This window comes from Bos taurus, chromosome 2, assembly GCF_002263795.3.
Source record: "Bos taurus isolate L1 Dominette 01449 registration number 42190680 breed Hereford chromosome 2, ARS-UCD2.0, whole genome shotgun sequence".
In the NCBI taxonomy this organism is placed as follows: Eukaryota; Metazoa; Chordata; class Mammalia; order Artiodactyla; family Bovidae; genus Bos; species Bos taurus.
In genome coordinates, this window is record NC_037329.1 from 13623286 (window position 1) to 13645669 (window position 22384).

The following is a 22384-nucleotide window of genomic DNA, read 5'->3' on the forward strand; positions in this document are numbered from 1 at the left end:
AGCCCCTCTGCTCCCTACAGGAAGCCTCACTGTGACTTTTTCGTGGGGAAGTGTGGAAGAGAGGGAGGGCAGGGCGGACGGAGGCTTTGCATATATAATCATCATTTTCAGGACACAATCTGCATCTCAAGACAGACCCCCCCCCAAAAAAAAAAACAAAAACCACAGTCCAACTCTCATGTCTCCCACACATTTGTACTATATAAATTAAGTCAAGATTTAGGAGCACGGTTGGGTCTTCAAATGCTTAGAAACAAGGAGAAAAAGAAAAATAAGAGCCAGAAATGTGAAGTGGGAAACACCGGATGGATGGGGTTTGGGAAGAAGCCAAAATGAAAAAGAAATACAAACCCAATGGGCATCTTCCTAGTCCAGGCACACAATGTTTCAGTCTCAAAATATCTCTCTTGTAGAACTCCAGGGCTTCAGAGAAAAAAGTAAACTAAAACGAGTTAGCCTGACACATGTGTGTGTGTGTATGTATAATTTATATAATATATATACTCAGTAGAAAAAGATAGACAAGTTGATGTCAAGTTTCTTAAAAAAAAAAACAAAAACAGACAATATGAATGAAATGAGTATGAGTAACAGAATGCTGTCAGGAGCGATGAGGCAAGACTGGGATAGGTTACAAAGTGTAAGAAGGGTGAAAAGGCTATTGTAGTTGGGTTTGCTTTTTTATATTTTGAAATAAAAACCAGATCACAGTATTCAAATGAAAGCTTAAGTGAAGGCACACATTTTCCTGAGCTCCCTAGGGCTGGAGGGATTGCTCACCCTCATCCCAACCCCCACTTCGAGGTGCACAGTAGCTCAGTCCCTCCTCCGGGAGGAGTGGGTGGTTGGCAGACTGTCCAGGAGAGGGGCAGGGGTTGCAGAGGTGGACACCCCCCCCCCCCACACACACACACAAGAAGTGGGGAGGGGAAGGGAGCCAGGGGCTTCCGGTCATCGCCCCACCGCGTCCGTGGCCGGAGGGCAAACTGGGCAGGCGGGACAGACGGATGCTGCTGGCCTCACCGGACCTTCTCACTGTCCATCATCACCAGAGGCCCAGGTTGATGCTCTCCAGGCCGTTCTTGGTGATGCAGGTCAGTCACCTTTTCCTTAAACTGATAGCTATTTATACATGGTCATAGTGAAGTGAAGTCACTCAGTCATGTCTGACTCTTTGCCACCCCACGGACTGTAGCCTACCAGGCTCCTCAGTCCGTGGGATTTTCCAGACAAGAGTACTGGAGTAGGTTGCCATTTCCTTTTCCAATACATGGTCATAAGCAGAATGAAAAAACCAATGAAATGAGAGTTGTTGTGTTTTAAATAAAGCTAAGTTCAGCTTTTTAAAATTGATGTTAAAAAGTCTTATAAAAGGATGTTAATTATGGGTTATAATTTTTAAATTAATATCCTGTTTTAAATAGAAAGGTTAGTAACCTTATGAGTCTTCATTTTGAAGATTTATTGGCAGCGAAATACAGCCACTGACTGAATCACAGCAAGTATTTACCAGTGGTTACACATCTAGAACAGGCTTCCCAGGTGGCGCTAGTGTGAAGAATCCACCTAAGAAACGCAGGTTCAGTCCTGGGTTGGGAAGATCCCCTGGACTAGAGCATGACAACCCATTCTAGAATTCTTGCTTGGAGAAGCCTATGGATAGAGAACCCTGGTGGGCTATGGTCTATAGGGTCACAAAGAATTGGACACAACTGAGGGGACTCAGGACACATGCATGCACACACATCTAGTAAGTGAGCTATTTTATCCATATTTTCTAAATTTTCATGTTTCTTAAAGATTATTATTCTTAAAGATTACTATTTCTTAAAGATTATTATCTTCATGTTTCAGAAAGATTATTTTGTTTTGTGTAGTTTGAAAAGCCTTGACTTTAAAAAGTTATTTCTAAACTTTTTGTCTGGTGTTCAGCTGTTTTCTCAAATTTATTTTTGAGGCTTTTATCACTTGTTCCATCCTTCTCTTGCTCGCCTCACTTTGTTACTTTTCCCCTCTTCTCATCCGGATCCTGTAAGATGACCAAATTTTGCTGTGTACCTTCTCACATTTTCTGATTTGCTCTGTAATTATTCTTCATGAAAATCCTGGCTTTTTATATTTCTGCCTTTTGAAATCTATTTATCTTAAAGCCTGATTCAATTGCCATCTCCTAAGAAATATTCCTGAATCCCCAAGTATTCATTTCTTCCTTTTCTTCCTTTTAGTATTATCAGAGAACTTTTTGTTTGTTCATTGTAAAATTAAATGTATTCAACCTTGTATTATAGCTGGGTTTTTACAGTTAAATTTATATTAGATTGTAAAGCTGTTGTAATATCAAAAGCAATCCTGTTTAGGTAGTTTCTGAACTGAAATGTTGAGCAGTCAGAATATCCTTGAGATCCATATGTGATACCAAAAAACACTAGTCATTAGAACTTGCTTTATACGGTTTTAAATTAGTACTTCTTTAAAAATTATTTTAATAAAGAATTTACTGTATTTAGATATACAACATGATTAGGCACTGAACTATGGTAATTTTTAAAGTATGGACATAAACATAAGGTCATTAATTTTGATTCATTTTTTTTTCTCATACCTTTTGGCTTGATCTTGCTCTTACACCTATGTTTCCAAGAAAAATAATAGGTTTAGAATGATTCTATTGGAATTTGTCACTGCAAATACACAAGTTTTGTTTGGCCTGATAGTATAAAGTTATAATCAGCAACACATACACAGTACTAAGTCAGCTGTTCACCGTAGTTCGTTGTACTGTATAGTTCCTTCTTCAGCCAAGTTTTTTAAATTCTCTAGAGGTTCATAACATTGTACAGGAGACAGAGATCAAGACCATCCCCATGGAAAAGAAATGCAAAAAAGTAAAATGGCTGTCTGAGGAGGCCTTACAAATAGCTGTGAAAAGAAGAGAAGCAAAAAGCAAAGGAGAAAAGGAAAGATACAAGCATCTGAATGCAGAGTTCCAAAGAATAGCAAGGAGAGATAAGAAAGCCTTCCTCAGCAATCAATGCAAAGAAAGAGAGGAAAACAACAGAATGGGAAAGACTAGAGATCTCTTCAAGAAAATTAGAGATACCAAGGGAACATTTCATGCAAAGATGGGCTCAATAAAGGACAGAAATGGTAGGGACTTAACAGAAGCTGGAGATATTCAGAAGAGGTGGCAAGAATACACAGGAGAACTGTACAAAAAAGATCTTCATGACCAAGATAATCACGATGGTGTGATCACTCAGCTAGAGCCAGACATCCTGGAATGTGAAGTCAAGTGGGCCTTAGAAAGCATCACTATGAACAAAGCTAGTGGAGGTGATTGAATTCCAGTTGAACTATTTCAAATCCTGGAAGATGATGCTGTGAAAGTGCTGCACTCAATATGCCAGCAAATTTGGAAAACTCAGCAGTGGCCACAGGACTGGAAAAGGTCAATTTTCATTCCAATCCCAAAGAAAGGCAATGCCAAAGAACGCTCAAACTACCACACCATTGCACTCATCTCACACGCTAGTAAAGTAATTCTCCAAGCCAGGCTTCAGCAGTATGTGAACCGTGAACTTCCAGATGTTCAAGCTGGTTTTAGAAAAGGCAGAGGAACCAGAGATCAAATTGCCAACATCTGCTGGATTATGGAAAAAGGAAGAGAGTTCCAGAAAAACATCTATTTCCGCTTTATTGACTATGCCAAAGCCTTTGACTGTGTGGATCACAATAAACTGTGGAAAATTCTGAAAGAGATGGGAATACCAGACCACCTGACCTGCCTCTTGAGAAACCTGTATGCAGGTCAGGAAGCAACAGTTAGAACTGGACATGGAACAACAGACTGGTTCCAAATAGGAAAAGGAGTACGTCAAGGCTGTATATTGTCACCCTGCTTATTTAACTTCTATGCAGAGTACATCATGAGAAACACTGGGCTGGAAGAAGCACAAGCTGGAATCAAGATTGCCAGAAGAAATATCAATAACCTCAGATATGCAGATGACACCACCCTTATGGCAGAAAGTGAAGAGGAACTAACGCGCCTCTTGATGAAAGTGAAAGAGGAGAGTGAAAAAGTTGGCCTAAAGCTCAACATTCAGAAAAGAAAGATCATGGCATCTGGTCCCATCACTTCATGGGAAATAGATGGGGAAGCAATGTCAGAGTTTATTTTGGGGGGCTCCAAAATCACTACAGATGGTGTTTGCAGCCATGAAATTGAAAGACGCTTGCTCCTTGGAAGGAAGGTTATGACCAACCTAGATAGCATATTCAAAAGCAGAAACATTACTTTGCCAACAAAGATCCAGTCAAGGCTATGGTTTTTCCAGTGGTCATGTATGGATGTGAGAGTTGGACTGTGAAGAAAGCTGAGTGTCAAAGAATTGATGCTTTTGAACTGTGGTGTTGGAGAAGACTCTTGAGAGTCCCTTGGACTGCAAGGAGATCCAACCAGTCTATTCTAAAGCAGATCAGTCCTGGGTGTTCATTGAAAGGACTGATGCTAAATCTGAAACTCCAATACTTTGGCCACCTCATGTGAAGAGTTGACTCACTGGAAAAGACTCATGCTGGGAGGGATTGGGGTCAGGAGGAGAAGGAGACGACAGAGGATGAGATGGCTGGATGGCATCACTGACTCGATGGACATGAGTTTGAGTGAACTCTGGGAGTTGGTGATGGACATGGAGGCCTGGCGTGCTGGGAGTCATGGGATAGCAAAGAGCTGGACATGACTGAGCGACGGAACTGACTGAATTGAGTGTTCTTATAGGCAACTCGAATTTAAACATTCTGTATTTTTTCTTACTAAAGTGAGATTTCTCAGAAATTTGTTGGTATGTTTCTTACTCTAGTTTTTATATTTTTTAGGTTGCAATGAATGTGTATGAATTATCATCAGCTGCTGGATTGCCTTGTGAGATTGATCCTGCCTTGGTGGTAGCTCTTTCCTCACAAAAATCAGGTAAAATACATTAGTAATTATGTAGTGGTCTTATTAAATAACCTGGGCAACACAAATATAGATGTAATACTTATCTGTTCAAGTGTCTGCTTTATATCAGTGAGTTTTTTTGTGTATTTTTTTGGTAGTTGGAATATATCAGTGCAGAAAATACCAAGATCCTTGTCTACTGGAGCTTATGTTATAGCACCGTCATCACAGAGATTAGATATTTAAGTATTAAGACTGGATAAGGTTATTAAGCCTATTTAGTATGCAGAGGTGAAGAGGATCAGAGTCTGAGTCCTGGGCCATCTTCATGTTTAAGAGTTCAGGGAGAAGAGGAGGAACTACCAAAAGAAAAACTGAGAAGGAAGGGCGTGTGAAGGAGAAGACAAACCAGGAAAGAATCACTTCCATTTGAGTGGAAAGGAAATGGCCAGCTGTGTAGAATTAATAGGTGTGACAAGAGCAGTGTCAGTGGAGTCCTAAAGGCAAAAAGCTCACTAAAGAGGGCTGAAGAGAAAATAGGAGAAAAGAAATTAGAAATAATGAGTATAAAACAACTCTCTTGCAGAGTTTTACTGTATAAAGGGGAGCAAAGAAATAAAACTGTAGTAGCTAGAGGCAAGAGTAAAATCAAGGGAAGGATATTTTTCAGATGGGAAAATAAGTGTCTGCTGATGGAAATCATCTAATAGAAACACTGTTGTCTAGAAAAGGGTGTCTTGGGAGTTCCCTGACAGTCCAGTGGTTAGGAACTATCCTACAAGCTGTGGCATAGCCAAAAAAAGAAACCGTAATATGTAAATTTTTTAAATGTATAAAAAATATGAAAGTATATCCTATTTTAATTGGACTAGAGCTACTTACCATAGAAAGTCTGTGCATTATTATGTAAATATTTAAAATATTTTAAGATCAGCCCTTTAAAATGTCTTACTCAGAATTCTAGTTTTTTCCACAAAGTAAAATGTTTCATCTGTTTCTGGTACTAAAATGCCTTCCCCTACTTCCTTGGATGTAACATGGTGTTTGACTAAGTTCATCAGTTCTTTTTTGATTTGACATTAGTTTTGTTTCATCACTTACGCAATATGTTAATTATAGTCACATGGATAATTATTGAGACTAGCTTGATTTACCAGGGCTGTATTTTTTATAATCATCCAGGTTTAAAAAAATTTTTATTAAAGTGTATATAATTGATTTACGGTGTTGTGCCAGTCTGCTGTACAGCAAGCTGACTCAGTTATACACATAAATATTCTTTTCCATTGTGATTCATCACAGGATATTGAATATAATTCCCTGTGCTATGGTAAGACCTTGTTGTTTGAAAGTGAAAGTGTTAGTTGCTCAGTCATGTCTGATTTTTCGAGACCCCATGAACTGTATGTAGCCTGTCAGGCTCCTCTGTCCATGGAATTCTCCAGCAAGAATACTGGAGTGGGTTGCCATTTCCTTCTCCAGGGGATCTTCCTGACCCCAGGATCGAACCTGGGTTTCTTGCATTGCAGGCAGATTCTTTACCATTGAGCCACGAGGGAAGCCCATCCCATGTTTTAGATTCCACATATATTATATGGTATATATTCCACATGATATCATATGATGTTTGTCTTTCTCTTTCTGACTTCCTTCATTTAGTATGATAATTTCTAGTTGCATCCATGTTGCTGCAATTGGCATTGTTTTGTTCTTTTTTATGGCTGAGTAGTATTCCCTTCATCTATTGATGGATATCTTTATCCACTCATCTGTTGATGGACATTTGGATCGATATCATGTTTTGGCTATTGTGAATAGTCATAATCAGCTAGATTTTTCAAATATATTCTGACTCTTGTCTTATGTTAAATTCTTAATTATATATAGTTAGTAGAGTGACTCTCAGGTGCCAGATAAGTGAAGTACCTGGATAACACACAGATTTTAGTATATGGATACAATAAATGTTTTAGATAAATTATTTTACAATAAATAATTAAAACGTTAGGACAGTGTTACTTATATTCATTTATGACTGGTTCCTCCTGTCTTCTAAAATGAAGAAGTTAGAAATCCAGTTTTTTTTACACATTTATATCTTTTTAATAGTAAATATCAGATCACATGTATATCTTTTAGAAAAAAAATGAAGTTTTTTGGATGATTTGGCACAGTAAGTTAGGAGATAAATTTTCTATACTGAAACATAGAGTTTTCCTATTAAATAATTTATTATTAGTTATCAAGTAGAAGATTTTAGGATTCCAGTTATTCTAAATATATTTTTAGTCCTGTAACCTTACAATTTAAAAAAGAAAAAGGAAATTTTGCCTTACTGTTTTTTTAGATGTCCTTGAAATATGCTTAACAGCTTGATAATGGCTGATACTATTGTGTATTATTTCTATGCATTCTATATTTCTTGTAACAAAATCATAATCAGCTCTATAGAGAGTAAAATACATAAAAATTAAAATGTGATTTTTCTGATTTAGATCATCAACTCTTAACTAATCTTGAAAGAAATACCTTGATGTTATTTGTAATTTTTCTGCCTTAGAAAACATAAGTCCAGAAGAAGAATATAAAATTGCCTGCCTCCTCATGGTGTTTGTGGCCGTTTCTTTGCCCACACTGGCCAGTAATGTGATGTCTCAGTATAGCCCTGCTATAGAAGGTAATAGTAGTTTGTTTTGTCATTGGGAGAGTTATGAGTTTTGATATAGTAGGTACTTTTCAAGTAATTGTGCATTTTTTTTAACACAATAAGAAGTGGATTAAGTTTTGCTACTTACTAGATGTGTGATCTTAAAAGACTGAATTTTTCTTTTTCTAAGCCCAGTTTCACATACACATATGAAGTGTATACATGTGAGCCTATGGGTGCCTGCATGTGTATGTGGCAGGGGATAGTGAAGGGACTATCCAACTCTTAGGATTATTTTAAGGATTGAATGGGGAAATGTTCTTAAAGCAGCTAAGCACTTAATAAGTTTCCAAAACAGTGTAAAACTGATGTATGGTTTCTTTTAGGGGTTTTTGAAAATGTGCCTGTTTAATACAGCAATGGTTGTTGCTCTCTTCTACACTGTTTTTAAAAGCACTAGTTCTCATGAAAGTGAAGAGAGGGCAAGGCAGGTTATGCTCCAACTGTTTTTAATCATGCCACTATTTATGTAGATTATAAAGTCATTAGAGATTTGATATTTTGGAGTCACACAGAAACCACAAACCCTATATGCACTTTCTCAGGGCACTGCAACAACATACATTGCTTGGCCAAAGCCATCAACCAGATCGCTGCAGCTTTGTTTACAATTCACAAAGGAAGCATTGAAGATCGGCTTAAAGAATTTTTGGCGGTATGTATAATCAAGCAAAATTCGTGACTTTTTTTTTTTTTTTTTTTTTTAGAGAAAATTAAAAATCACAACTTTGGGGTGTAACAAAGTAAATTCTCTTTATTTATTTTTGGAAGAAGAAACAGGTAAAAATAGGGTATTAAAATCAAGGAGCAGTTAGCTTAGCATTTTTCCCCTTTGGCTTAGCAGTCTCTTGTTTCTAGAGCTCTGCAATATGACTTTTTTTTCTGAGCTGATGTTTGGACTGCTCTAGAATTTTGCCTAGTGTTTGAAAGAGAACAAAACAAAACAAAGAAAGATAGAGGCAAAGGATGAATGTTCCCTTTAAAAGGATATATTTTATTTATTTCCATTTATTTGGAGAAAGTCTGTGAATGGAGACAAACTCTAAGAATACTACTCACTGCCAAAAGAAAGTAGTAATGCTGACTCTAGCCTCATGAAGTATTGCTCTTAGTTTCTGTGGTAGTGTAGCTCTTTCTTTCCTGTATCAGCATACCTTTTCATATTTTACTTAAAAGACGCACTTATGATATAAGAGCACTAGAATATTTGCATCTTTTCAAGTTACAAATCCTGTTAGCTTTTAAAAATTCTTTTTTTAATTTTTAAAGCAAATGTAGTACTAATTGGAGAATAAAATAACATCTATTTCAAAGAAAACAGTATTAAGAGTTAAAATTTTTCTTTTTCATTTTATTTCCTTCATTCAAGACCTAATGTCAATCTCACTGTAGTAGTATTAACTCAAACTCAGTGTGAAATTTTCTTATTTAGAAATTAAGAAATACAGTTAATACAGATGTTGGGCAGAGAAAAAGGAATTTAAATTGTTGTGGTTATTTTTTTTTTAACTTGTTCTAAAAAAAAATCAGTTTTAAAGACCAGTAAAAATATTTGATTAACCAAATATTTATTATTCCAATAATTATTATTGGAAATCATTCTAATAATTTTTCAGTATCATTTATTATCTTTGTGTCTGTTTATACCTTAATAGCTCTTAAATTGTTGCTTGAAAGTATGGAACCTAAGCTCACCTTGTTATTGAAATGTGTTGCAAGTTGAAGCGTACTGAAGATAAATACACTGTGAAAGTTTTCACTATAAATATATAGTGAAAGTTTTATTTTAAAAAAACTTATTTACTTAAAATGTATGTATACTTTTAAGCTTGCATCCTCCAGTCTACTGAAAATTGGCCAGGAGACAGATAAAACAACTACACGAAATAGAGAATCTGTTTATTTACTGCTAGATATGGTAAGTCTTATTTTAATTTTTGTTAATCACAAAAAGGTTCCAGTCACTCCTGATAGTATTTTCTTGGTATTTTAGTCATTAAATAGTAATAAGAGTTGATGTACTTTTTTGACAATTTATAGTCACTCCACCCAAGCCACACACTTTCTAATAATCGCTGAAAAGACTGCCATGTGGTAAGGATCTCAGAAAACAACAGAATGAATCACCATTACCTGTAGAGTGTTCTTTTATAAATAGTTTTTCAACCTATTGGGAAACACTCAGGCTTTATATTTTCCAAGTCTTCCTAGTTTCATCTCTTCCTAGTTTTCTGAATGTTCTATTTTCTGACTCCATGTCACCCATCTAATAACATTTCTTACAACCTTCTGTGCCTAGTCAATTCCTTCTCTTTACTGCCATGAAGCCAGCTGTGCTTGTTTCTGTAGTGTGATTGTTTCCTCACTTAGAATACTTTCCTTTATCTGCAGAGGTCTGTGTCTAGCTTAACAGTGGTTCCACAGCAGCCTAATAATGATTCCACGTACTTGTAGCTCAGATGCCTTTTTTAGATAGACTTTGATTACTTTAGCCTACATTGATTTTTCTTGTCTTTTGAAAACTCTAGAATTTAACAGCTTTCCACTTAATCATAGATGGTCTGAGGTTTGATTTGGCTTTTTAGCTTAGTGTTGTGTTACCAATTAGACTTGATGATATGGACCATATTTTAAATAAATGGTATATTGTTGAGGGCAATACAAGTGCTTGGTATTTCCTGTTGATTAACTGATTTAATTGAGAAGTAGTGATTTAAAATGTTTTAATGCATGCACTATGGCACATTTACATTTCAGATTTTAAAGTAAAAGTAAAGTACTTTAAAAGTAAAAGTAAAAATTTATGTGTTCCCAGTAAGAGCAATATAAAATTATTCCTTACTCATTGTCAGTAAATGTTTCCATTATAAATAACTTGAATTAATACATTTTTGGAATTTTTCAGATTGTGCAGGAATCCCCATTCCTGACAATGGATCTTTTGGAATCTTGTTTTCCCTATGTCTTGCTGAGAAATGCATACCATGCTGTCTACAAGCAAAGTGTTACATCCTCTGCATAAAAGAACTACTTATTGAAGACAAGCACGCATTTTTGTTGCCTCTGTTTTATCTGTAAACTGTGGAACTGTTTGACCTTAAGACCTGAAAAACAGTTTTGTGGATTATAAATTTATTTCATATGGTTGTATTTTCTGATCATCAATTTCTTAATATGGTTGTACTTCAGTATACTTGGTTGATTTAGGTCGCACATTTACGGAATTCATTGAAATTATTCTAATAATTTTAGAATATCATTTGTTTGAAAAACATACATTCTCTATGTTTTTGATATTTGATAATGAAAAAAAACCTTTGCTTGTTTATTTCTGAAAAATAATTGTATTTAGTGATTATTTTAGATAGTGATATTATAGCATTCATCGTGTGTAAATTATTTCATATAGGGAAGAGTTCTGACCTGTACCTATTATGGTTCTTATTGAAAACAAAACTGGATGTGCATTTCTGTGATGTTATGAATACATTTCTACTTTATTTTGAAACATTTGCCAAACTAATTACTATAACACTGTATAACATTAAAAGTGTTCATGGACTGCTTAGCATTAGAAGCAGACTGTGTCCCCAAATTCTAAAACAGCAGCAAATGATGTTGCTTGTATAAAGCCTAATAATAATTTTTAGACTAATTTCCACAGTGCCCTGTTGGCGTTAGCACTACCATTGTACCCTGCTGTATAATAAACAATCTTAGACATTTATCAACTGTTGATACAAATGTTAGTCCCTAACCACTTTTTATATGTTTTAAATTTTTGAAATTCAAGTGTACCTGCCGTAACAAAATAAACACTAGACTATCACATTTTGAATGATTTCTTTTTGGGATCCTCAGAAATTTATTCAGTAAAATGGAAGTTTTTTTGTTTAAACTTAGTTTAAAATAAACTTTAGTTTATTTTAGGTATATCTAAGTAGCACATTGATACTAGGTCACCTATTATAAGATTTGCTTAAATGTTTTGAAACATATTCCACTAGAAAAAATATTAAAATTAGAAAATAAAGTTGCATAACATTTTTTAAAAGTTAAGCGCTAAAAGGAAACTTGTGTGCCATTAGCTTGCTAATTTTTATCAGTAAGAAAATGGACAGATTTATTTGAAAGATTAGGGGAAAAACACGGAATGATCACAGAACTAATGAAAATGTTGAGAACTGCTATATCGGTCAGTAATGAATGAGAAACACATAAAGAGACTATTGCTTGGCAGCTGGCATGGAAGGCAGAGCACCTCATTTAATTTGAAAACTAAGTGGATGTTTTGCTCTTTGACTAGCATTGTAAAGACTTTCTCATGAGCTGTGTATCTGGATATCATAGAGCTTCTGTTGTTCACAGCTTCTTATATATACACTGGTAACTTGTGTTAAGATAAAAGAAAGCTACTGTGAACTTAGTTATAATTTTTTTGTAGTTCAGATACTGGAATGAAATTGAAGTGCCACAAGACTATATTTCTATTTTGTGTATGGTTTCTCCAGTTTATATTTAAAGCAGGGAATAGTTGTCACTATCTGTTGAAAATTTCCAGTGGTCAGGAATTTTTTAATGACATAGTTTTAGATTTGAAATAACCTAAATACACAGTAAACAGTTGAAAGTAAGATTAAATGCTGTTTGCTCTGAAATACTAGGATCCTAGAGCGGTAATAACTTGTCAGTAGTAATATCCTCGAAGGTAAAGCAGGCATTTTGAATATATACACTTCCATTGGGGTAGTATGTGGAAGGGTGAAGACATTATTTACCCCTCTTCAGGTGAAGAGAAAAGTCACTCTTTCATAGTCCTGTCAAGTTTATCTTGCCCCAGTTTTTTTCTCATATTCCTAAACTGACTGACTAACTGGTGTACTACGGGATTGTTCTTTGCAGAGAGTCTTTCTACTCCTCCCCCCAAACAAATTTTTAAATAAAGTTAAAAGTAGATTGACAACTCCTATTTTTAACATCTTGTTTGTCTTAACTTTTCTCATTTTCTTCTGAATTTATACTGCAACATACTGTTTTTGTTGTTTTCTCTACAGTAATGTAATCATAACATATATACTTGCCTGTAATCTATTTATTTCACTCAAGTAGAAAAAGTCTGCTATTTGATATTCTTTTTAATGCCTCCTTGTATACCATAACTAGTTTAAAAGTTTCTTTTGGATGAACATTTAGGCAGATTTCTTCTTGTTCATTACAGGCATACCTTGGAGATATTGTTGATTCAGTTCCAGGCCTCTGTAGTAAAGTGGGTATCACAATAAAACGAGTCACATGAATTTTTTTATTTTCCAGTGCATATAAAAGTTATGTTTACACTACACTGTAGTGTGTTAACTGTGAAATAATAGTATGTCTAAAAAAACACATACATTAATTTAAAATGTTTCATTGTTAAAATCATGCTAGCCATCATCTGATAACGCAGAGTTACTACCAACATTCAATTTATAAAAAATGCAGTATCCGCGAAGTGCAATAAAGGAAAGCGCAATAAAAGGAAGTATTCCTGTATTATAAATAATATCTTGGTGAACTTGGGCTTTTATCTCCTTAAAAATAGCATAATTTCTTACAAGTAAAATTGCTTGGTGGAAGGGTGTATACATTTTAAACATATTAAATTTCCCTCCAATGAGATTATATCAGTTTTACTCTTACAGTTGTGTATTTGAGTACAATTTCCTCCTGTGGTAAACTGTTGATATATACCAATTTTACTGTTGTTGATGCATCTTTGCCTCTTTAAAAGATGAAACATAAATGTTTTAATTTGCATATCTTTGCTTATTAGTAAAGTGGAATATCTTTTTTAAGTTTGTTGTTTTTATTTAATGGATTACTCATTTTCAAGTGGAATGGTCCAAAGATTTTTTAAAAATGCTAATGGGACACGTTTGCGTGTTATTTATGTGCATGTATTTAGAATTGAAAACACCCCCCCAAACAATATTAAGTATAGTGATATGACTATTAAAATATAGTGCATAATAATTAATGTTAGTATACAGCTACTCTGATTACTGAATTTTAATTGACCTTTAGGAGTATAAAGCATTATTTTCAAATCCGAACAACATTGCTATAAAAGGGTATATACCTGTTAAAGAATGAAGGGACTTCCCTGGTGGTCCAGTGGTTAAGACTCCAGGCTGCAATGCAGGAGGCCTGGGATTCAAACCCTGGTCAGAGAACTAGATCCCACGTGACGCAACTACCATACGCTGCAGTGAAGATTGAAGATCAGACCTGGCACAGCCAAATAAATAAAAATACATTTTAAAAAATGAAAATATATCCAATTTAAGTATATAAACTACAGAGTAGATTGAAATTATGCTAGGACACTAATTCCTTAATTCTAAATTTAAACTGTTAAACAGGTGCATTTTAAGTTACGCAGTAAGCTAATTCCAAAAGGTACTCTATATGTAGGAAACTATCTAAAAATTTTAACCTCATTTCTCAGATATGTCATTTTGAAAACTTTATGTTCTCAAGTAAAAACATCTACCAATCAATGACTAATTCATGTCAATGTATGGCAAAAACCACTGCAATATTGTAAAGTAATTAGTCTCCAATTAAAATAAATTTTAAAAAAAATTACCAATCAAAAGGTGAAAAGCTGTAAGGCTTTCCTTGCCTTTCATACTGATAGCCTGGTATACATACTTTAAAGAAAAAACACTTTCCCCCTAAATTGATATAATTAATACTGACCTTTCAAATTACCAATAAAATAGCCAATTAAATCACATCCTGTAAAGTTTACTTGTAAAGCTCTTTATATTTTAATGTGCTTGCTAAATTTGTGTTTCTATCATTCATTCCAGCACAGACTTCATTTTTTGGAAAGTTCCCTTTTTACGGAATACTTTGGAACCTAGGTAAAGTGGCCATTTTGTTATTAAATATTCAGAGGAAATAGAAATCTACATCATATATTAAATGTAATTAAGAAAGGAAATCACTCCTTAGCTGTCATTAATCCATCTTCTCTTTATTTACTGTAATTACTATTTTTTAGATAGAGCTAATGCAGGATTTCTGAGCACAAAGTGTCCTCTCTTCAGTCGGTTTGAGAGCACATGTCTGAACTGTTGACGATGAAAGAGATTACCCCTGCCTTCCAGGACCTTAGAGTGAACTTTGTACCGGTTTAAGTCATAATTTAATCAACTGTTTGTTCTATTGTGCTAGTGTCGCCAGTTTCTTAAACCACCGCCTCCCCCACCCCAAATAGCAAAATTACTATTCTCACTACCATAGGACTAGGGCTCTGGTGTTTATTCAGGAGAAAAAACAGTTGGGAACTTAGAGTTAAGGGAAGATTGAGTCCAGAAAACTAAGTCAGAACCTGGCTTTATGGGTTGTAATTGGCACAGTGCTATGGTGATAGTTGTGAGAGTCTGATGCAGTTGAGTAAGTATTGGCTGATGCTGTGCTTGGTGTGCTTAGTCGCTCAGTCATGTCTGACTCTACGGCCCCATGGGCTGTAGCCCACCAGGCTCCTCTGTCCATGGGGATTCTCCAAGCAAGAATACTGGAGTGGATTGCCGTGCCCTCCTCTAGGCGATGTTCCCAACTCAGGGATCAAACCAGGCTCTCCTCATTGCGGGTTGGATTCTTTACCATCTGAACCACCAGAAAAGCCCAAGAATCCTGGAGTGGGTAGCCTATCCTTCTCCACGGGGTCTTCTCGACCCAGGAATCGAACCAAGGTCTCCTGTGTTGCAGGCGGATTCTTTACCAGCTGCACTACCAGGGAAGCCCAGGTATTGGCCAGATGAGATCAGTGTAGTTTAAAGTAGCAATCCCTTACCAAGCCTGTGTTTCCTCAGTTATTACAACAGTGAAAAGTGAAAGTGTTAGTTGCTCAGTCATGTCTGACTCTTTGTGACTCAATGAAAGAGGGGCTTGAGGGGCTTGGCGGGCCTGGGTTGCAGAAAGTTGGATGTGACTGAGCAACTAACACTTTTCACATTAAAACAGTACCTTAGAGTTAAAATAAGGTGTTCCTTCCTTTCTGTTAGACTCCTATTCCTTTTGTTTATTCAACTTATCTCTTAATTTTCCCTTCCTTTTCTTTACAAGAGGTAACCATGGAACTTGACACACAGGCTTCCCATGACTTCCATCCTGGATTCTCCAGTTAGTCATTGGCAGTCTTCCTAATCATTTTCTTCTTTTCTGCTAATTAATTCATTCAGCAAATATATATTGATTCCTGGGTATAATAGCAAAATAAAGAAGTTTCCACTTTACACTTAAGTTCTCATCTTAACGATGATGGACAGAAAAGGAGGAAACTTCTGATGGTGATAGGGAAATATACGGGATGATGGGCTGAGGAATCAAAGAGCTGCTTGGGGGCACCACTTTGGAAAGTGTCATCTGGGAAGGCCTCTATAAGACCTGAAGGATGAAAAGAAACCAGAAATGGACGGAACAGTGAAGGTAAAGCCCCAGAAGGCAAAAACAAACTTGGCATACATGAGAAGTAGAAGTATACAAATTAGTATTTCATAAGGAGAGCTTGACAGAGCCTAATTTGGCTAGCTAGAGCTTTTCCTTTCTCTGGTCTGCCTGTCTTGCTTTGTTCTTTGATTGTATATTAAGAGTTTACAGATCCAATCAAGACAAGTAGGTTATAAAGAAGGAAATGAACTGAACTTACAAATGCTGTGTCATTGATACGAGAATGATAAAGTCTATTATATACCATCAGGTTTTCTAAGCCAGGCTCAAGTTCTATCAGACAGTGAACCATAATCTGCTAGTTAATGTGCATGAAATCATGTACACCTTTCTATTACAATGACTTGCCTCTGGGAGACTTCACCTGTGTTATTTGTAAAGACTTGTGAATGAATAATCCTTAAAGTAGTGTAACTCATGTATGTTTTTCATCCCTTTTTTATAGTCACTTGAGCATGAACCATCATTTCATTTGTTGTCTTGCCCTGAATTTCAAAACAGACACTTTGCTTTCTTTTTTCTAAAGGTACACTATGACCTCTTTCTCCCTCTTTGGGGAAAAGAATCAGTTTGAAATCTTAAATGTTTTAATCTTTAGTGAGAAATGATTTTTGAGTTATTTGGTCCTATTGAAAAATATTTATTGACTTATTTATATGCACAGTTCAAAAGCATCAATTCTTCAGCACTCAGCTTTTTTCACAGTCCAACTCTCACACCCATACATAACCACTGGAAAAACCATGGCCTTGACTAGACGGACCTTTGTTGGCAAAGTAATGTCTCTGCTTTTGAATATGCTACCTAAGTTGGTCATAACTTTCCTTCCAAGGAGTAAGCATATTTTAATTTCATGGCTGCAATCACCATCTGCAGTGATTTTGGAGCACCCCCCCAAAAAAAGTCTGACACTGTTTCCACTGTTTCCCCATCTATTTCCTATGAAGTGATGGGACCAGATGCCATGATCTTCATTTTCTGAATGTTGAGCTTTAAGCCAAATTTTTCACTCTCCTCTTTCACGTTCATCAAGAGGCTTTTTAGTTCCTCTTCACTTTCTGCCATAAGGGTGGTGTCATCTGCATATCCGAGGTTATTGATATTTCTCCTGGCAATCTTGATTCCAGCTTGTGCTTCTTCCAGCCCAGCATTTCTCATGATGTACTCTGCATATAAGTTAAATAAGCAGGGTGACATTATACAGCCTCCTTTTCCTATTTGCAACCTGTCTGTTGTTCCATGTCCACTTCTAACTGTTGCTTCCTGACCTGCATACAGGTTTCTCAAGAGGCAGGTCAGGTGGTCTGGTATTCCCATCTCTTTCAGAATTTTCCACAGTTTATTGCGATCACACAGTCAAAGGCTTTGGCGTAGTCAATGAAGCAGAATTAGATGTTTTTCTGGAACTCTCTTCCTTTTTCCATGATCCAGCGGATGTTGGCAATTTGGTCTCTGGTTCCTCTGCCTTTTCTAAATCCAGCTTGAACATCTGGAAGTTCACGGTTCACGTATTGCTAAAGCCTGGCTTGGAGAATTTTGAGCATTACTAGCGTGTGAGATGAGTGCAATTGTGCAGTAGTTTGAGCATTCTTTGGCATTGCCTTTCTTTGGGATTGGAATGAAAAACTGACCTTTTCGAGTCCTGTGGCCACTGCTGAGTTTTCCAAATTTGCTGGCATATAGAGTGTAGCACTTTCACAGCATCATCTTCAGGATTTGAAATAGTTCAACTGGAATTCAGTCACTTCTACTAGCTTTGTTCATAGTGATGCTTTCTAAGGCCCTCTTGACTTCACATTCCAGGATGTCTGGCTCTAGCTGAGTGATCATACCATCATGATTATCTGGGTCGTGAAGATCTTTTTTGTACAGTTCTCTTGTGTATTCTTGCCACCTCTTCTTAATATCTTCTGCTTCTGTTAGGTCCATACCATTACTGTCCTTTATCGAGCCCATCTTTGCATGAACTGTTCCCTTGGTATCTCTGATTTTCTTGAAGAGATCTCTAGTCTTTCCCATTCTGTTGTTTTCCTCTATTTCTTTGCATTGATCGCTGAGGAAGGCTTTCTTATCACTCCTTGCTATTCTTTGGAACTCTGCATTCAGATGCTTATATCTTTCCTTTTCTCCTTTGCTTTTTGCTTCTCTTCTTTTCACAGCTATTTGTAAGGCCTCCTCAGATGGCCATTTTGCTTTTTTGCATTTCTTTTCCATGGGGATGGTCTTGATCCCTGTCTCCTGTACAGTGTCACTAACCTCCGTCATAGTTCATCAGGCACTCTATCAGATCTAGTCCTTTAAATCTATTTCTCACTTCCACTGTATAATCATAAGGAATTTGATTTAGGTCATACCTGAATGGTCTAGTGGTTTTCCGTACTTCGTTCAATTTAAGCCTGAATTTGGCAAAGAGGAGTTCATGATCTGAGCCACAGTCAGCTCCCGGTCTTGTTTTTGCTGACTGTTCCAGACCACCTGACCTGCCTCTTGAGAAATCTGTATGCAGATAAGGAAGAAACAGTTAGAACTGGACATGGAACGACAGGCTGGTTCCAAATAGGAAAAGGAGTATGTCAAGGCTGTATATTGTCAGCCTGCTTATTTGACTTCTATGCAGAGTACATAATGAGAAACGCTGGACTGGAAGAAACACTAGCTGGAATCAAGATTTCCGGGAGAAATATCAATAACCTCTGATACGCAGATGACACCACCCTTATGGCAGAAAGTGAACAGGAACTAAAAAGCCTCTTGATGAACGTGAAAGTGGAGAGTGAAAAAGTTGGCTTAAAGCCCAACACTCAGAAAACGAAGATCATGGCATCTGGTCCCATCACTTCATGGGAAATAGATGGGGAAACAGTGTCAGACTTTATTTTGGGGGGCTCCAAAATCACTGCAGATGGTGATTGCAGCCATGAAATTAAAATATGCTTACTCCTTGGAAGGAAAGTTATGACCAACCTAGATAGCATATTCAAAAGCAGAAACATTACTTTGCCAACAAAGGTCCGTTTAGTCAAGGCTATGGTTTTTCCAGTGGTCATGTATGGATGTGAGAGTTGAACTGTGAACAAAGCTGAGTGCCGAAGAAATGATGCTTTTGAACTGTGGTGTTGGAGAAGACTCTTGAGAGTCCCTTGGATTGCAAGGAGATCCAACCAGTCCATTTTAAAGGAGATCAGCCCTGGGATTTCTTTGGAAGGAATTATGCTAGAGCTGAGACTCCAGTACTTGGGCCACCTCATGAGAAGAGTTGACTCATTGGAAAAGACTCTGATGCTGGGAGGGATTAGGGGCAGGAGGAGAAGGGGACATCAGAGGATGAGATGGCTGGATGGCATGCATCACTGACTCGATGCACGTGAGTTTGAGTGAACTCCGGGAGTTGGTGATGGACAGGGAGGCCTGGCGTGCTGTGATTCATGGGGTCACAAAGAGTCGGACACAACTGAGCTACTGAACTGAGCTGAACTGATAGAGCTTCTCCATCTTTGGCTGCAAAGAATATAATCCATCTGATTTCGGTGTTGACCATCTGGTGATGTCCATGTGGAGAGTCTTCTCTTGTGTTGTTGGAAGAGGGTGTTTGCTATGACCAGTGCATTTTCTTGGCAAAATTCTATTAGACTTTGCCCTGCTTCATCCCATATTCCAAGGCCAAATTTGCCTCTTACCCAGGTGTGTCTTGACTTCCTACTTTTGCATTCCAGTCCCCTATAATGAAAAGGACATCTTTTTTGGGTCTTAGTTCTAAAAGGTCTTGTAGGTCTTCATAGAACCGTTCAACTTCAGCTTCTTCAGCATTACTGGTTGGGACATAGACTTGGATTACTGTGATATTGAGTAGTTTGCCTTGGAAACGAACAGAGATCATTCTGTCATTTTTGAGATTGCATCCAAGTACTGCATTTTGGACTCTTGTTGACCATGATGGCTACTCCATTTCTTCTAAGGGATTCCTGCCCACAGTAGTGGATATAACGGTCATCTGAGTTAAATTCACCCATTCCAGTCCATTTGAGTTTGCTGATTCCTAGAATATTGACATTCACTCTTGCCATCTCCTGTTTGATCACTTCCAATTTGCCTTGATTCATGGACCTAACATTCCAGGTTCCTATGCAATATTGCTCTTTACAGCATCAGACCTTACTTCTATCACCAGTTACATCCACAACTAGGTATTGTTTTTGCTTTGGCTCCATCCCTTCATTCTTTCTAGAGTTATTTCTCCACTGATTTCCAGTAGCATATTGGGCACTTATCGACCTGGGGAGTTCCTCTTTCAGTATCCTATCATTTTGCCTTTTCATACTGTTCATGGGGTTCTCAAGGCAACACTACTGAAGTGGTTTGCCATTCCCTTCTCCAGTGGACCACGTTCTGTCAGAACTCTCCACCATGACCCGCCCATCTTGGGTGGACCCACACGGCATGGCTTAGTTTCATTGAGTTAGACAAGGCTGTGGTCCGTGTGATTAGATTGACTAGTTTTCTGTGATTATGGTTTCAGTGTGTCTGCCCTCTGATTTGGCAAAGACTCTGATGCTGGGAGGGATTGGGGGCAATAGGAGAAGGGGACGACAAAGGATGAGATGGCTGGATGGCATCACTGACTCAATGGACGTGAGTCTGAGTGAACTCCGGGAGTTGGTGATGGACAGGGAGGCCTGGCGTGCTGCGATTCATGGGGTCGCAAAGAGTCAGACACGACTGAGCGACTGATTTGATCTGATCTGAACGTTAAAAAATACCCATCATAGGATGTAAGTTCTAAAATACATGACTAAATTGTACTCCAAAATTATATTTTGTTATATAAATTGTATTTAAAAATTGTAGTTCACCTTTAGGAGTTTTATAGTTCCTGGTCTTATGTTTAGATCTTTAATCCATTTTGAGTTTATTTTTGTGTATGGTGTTAGAAAGTGTTCTAGTTTCATTCTTTTACAAGTGGTTGACTGGTTTTCCCAGCACCACTTGTTAAAAGAGATTGTCTTTAATCCATTGTATATTCTTGCCTCCTTTGTCAAAGATACAGTGTCCATAGGTGCATGGATTTATCTCTGGGCTTTCTATTTTGTTCCATTGATCTATATTTCTGTCTTTGTGTCAGTACCATACTGTCTTGATGACTGTGGCTTTGTAGTAGAGCCTGAAGTCAGGCAGGTAGATTCCTCCAGTTCCATTCTTCTTTCTCAAGATTGCTTTGGCTATTCGAGGTTTTTTGTATTTCCATACAAATTGTGAAAGTATTTGTTCTAGCTCTGTGAAAAATACCATTGGTAGCTTGATAGGGATTGCACTGAATCTATAGATTGCTTTGGGTAGTATACTGATTTTCACTATAATGATTCTTCCGACCCATGAACATGGTATATTTCTCCATCTGTTAGTGTCCTCTTTGATTTCTTTCACCAGTGTTTTATAGTTTTCTATATATAGGTCTTTAGTTTCTTTAGGTAGATATATTCCTAAGTATTTTATTCTTCTCGTTGCAATGGTGAATGGAATTGTTTCCTTAATTTCTCTTTCCATTTTCTCATTATTAGTGTATAGGAATGCAACCCGACAGAAATCACAGCAGGATCCTCTATGACCCACCTCCCAGAATATTGGAAATCAAAAATAAACAAATGGGACCTAATTAAAATTAAAAGCTTTTGCACAACAAACTATAAGCAAGGTGAAAAGACAGCCTTCAGAATGGGAGAAAATAATAGCAAATGAAGCAACTGACAAACAACTAATCTCAAAAATATACAAGCAACTCCTGCAGCTCAATTCCAGAAAAATAAACAACCCAATCAAAAAATGGGCCAAAGAACTAAATAGACATTTCTCCAAAGAAGACATACAGATGGCTAACAAACACATGAAAAGATGCTCAACATCACTCATTATCAGAGAAATGCAAATCAAAACCACAATAAGGTACCATTTCACGCCAGTCAGAATGGCTGCGATCCAAAAGTATACAAGCAATAAATGCTGGAGAGGGTGTGGAGAAAAGGGAACCCTCTTACACTGTTGGTGGGAATGCAAACTAGTACAGCCACTATGGAGAACAGTTTGGAGATTCCTTAAAAAACTGGAAATAGAACTGCCTTATGACCTAGCAATCCCACTGTCGGTCATACACACTGAGGAAACCAGAATTGAAAGAGACAGGTGTACCCCAATGTTCATCGCAGCACTGTATATAATAGCCAGGACATGGAAGCAACCTAGAT

At 37.0% G+C, this 22384-nt stretch overlaps 1 protein-coding gene across 2 annotated transcripts in view; it reads left to right on the top strand.

Moving 5' to 3' along the window:
- The window catches only part of NCKAP1 (NCK associated protein 1), a 105779-nt gene extending 92296 nt beyond the window's left edge, over positions 1–13483 (top strand). For both annotated transcript variants that reach the window (XM_024979807.2, XM_024979808.2), the window contains 5 exons: positions 4879–4972; positions 7503–7619; positions 8195–8304; positions 9478–9567; positions 10555–13483. In XM_024979807.2, the coding sequence (XP_024835575.1) occupies positions 4879–4972; positions 7503–7619; positions 8195–8304; positions 9478–9567; positions 10555–10671 (528 nt within the window). In that variant the 3' untranslated portion in view covers positions 10672–13483. The remainder of the gene's footprint in view (positions 1–4878; positions 4973–7502; positions 7620–8194; positions 8305–9477; positions 9568–10554) is intronic.
- Positions 13484–22384: the final 8901 nt, after the last annotated feature.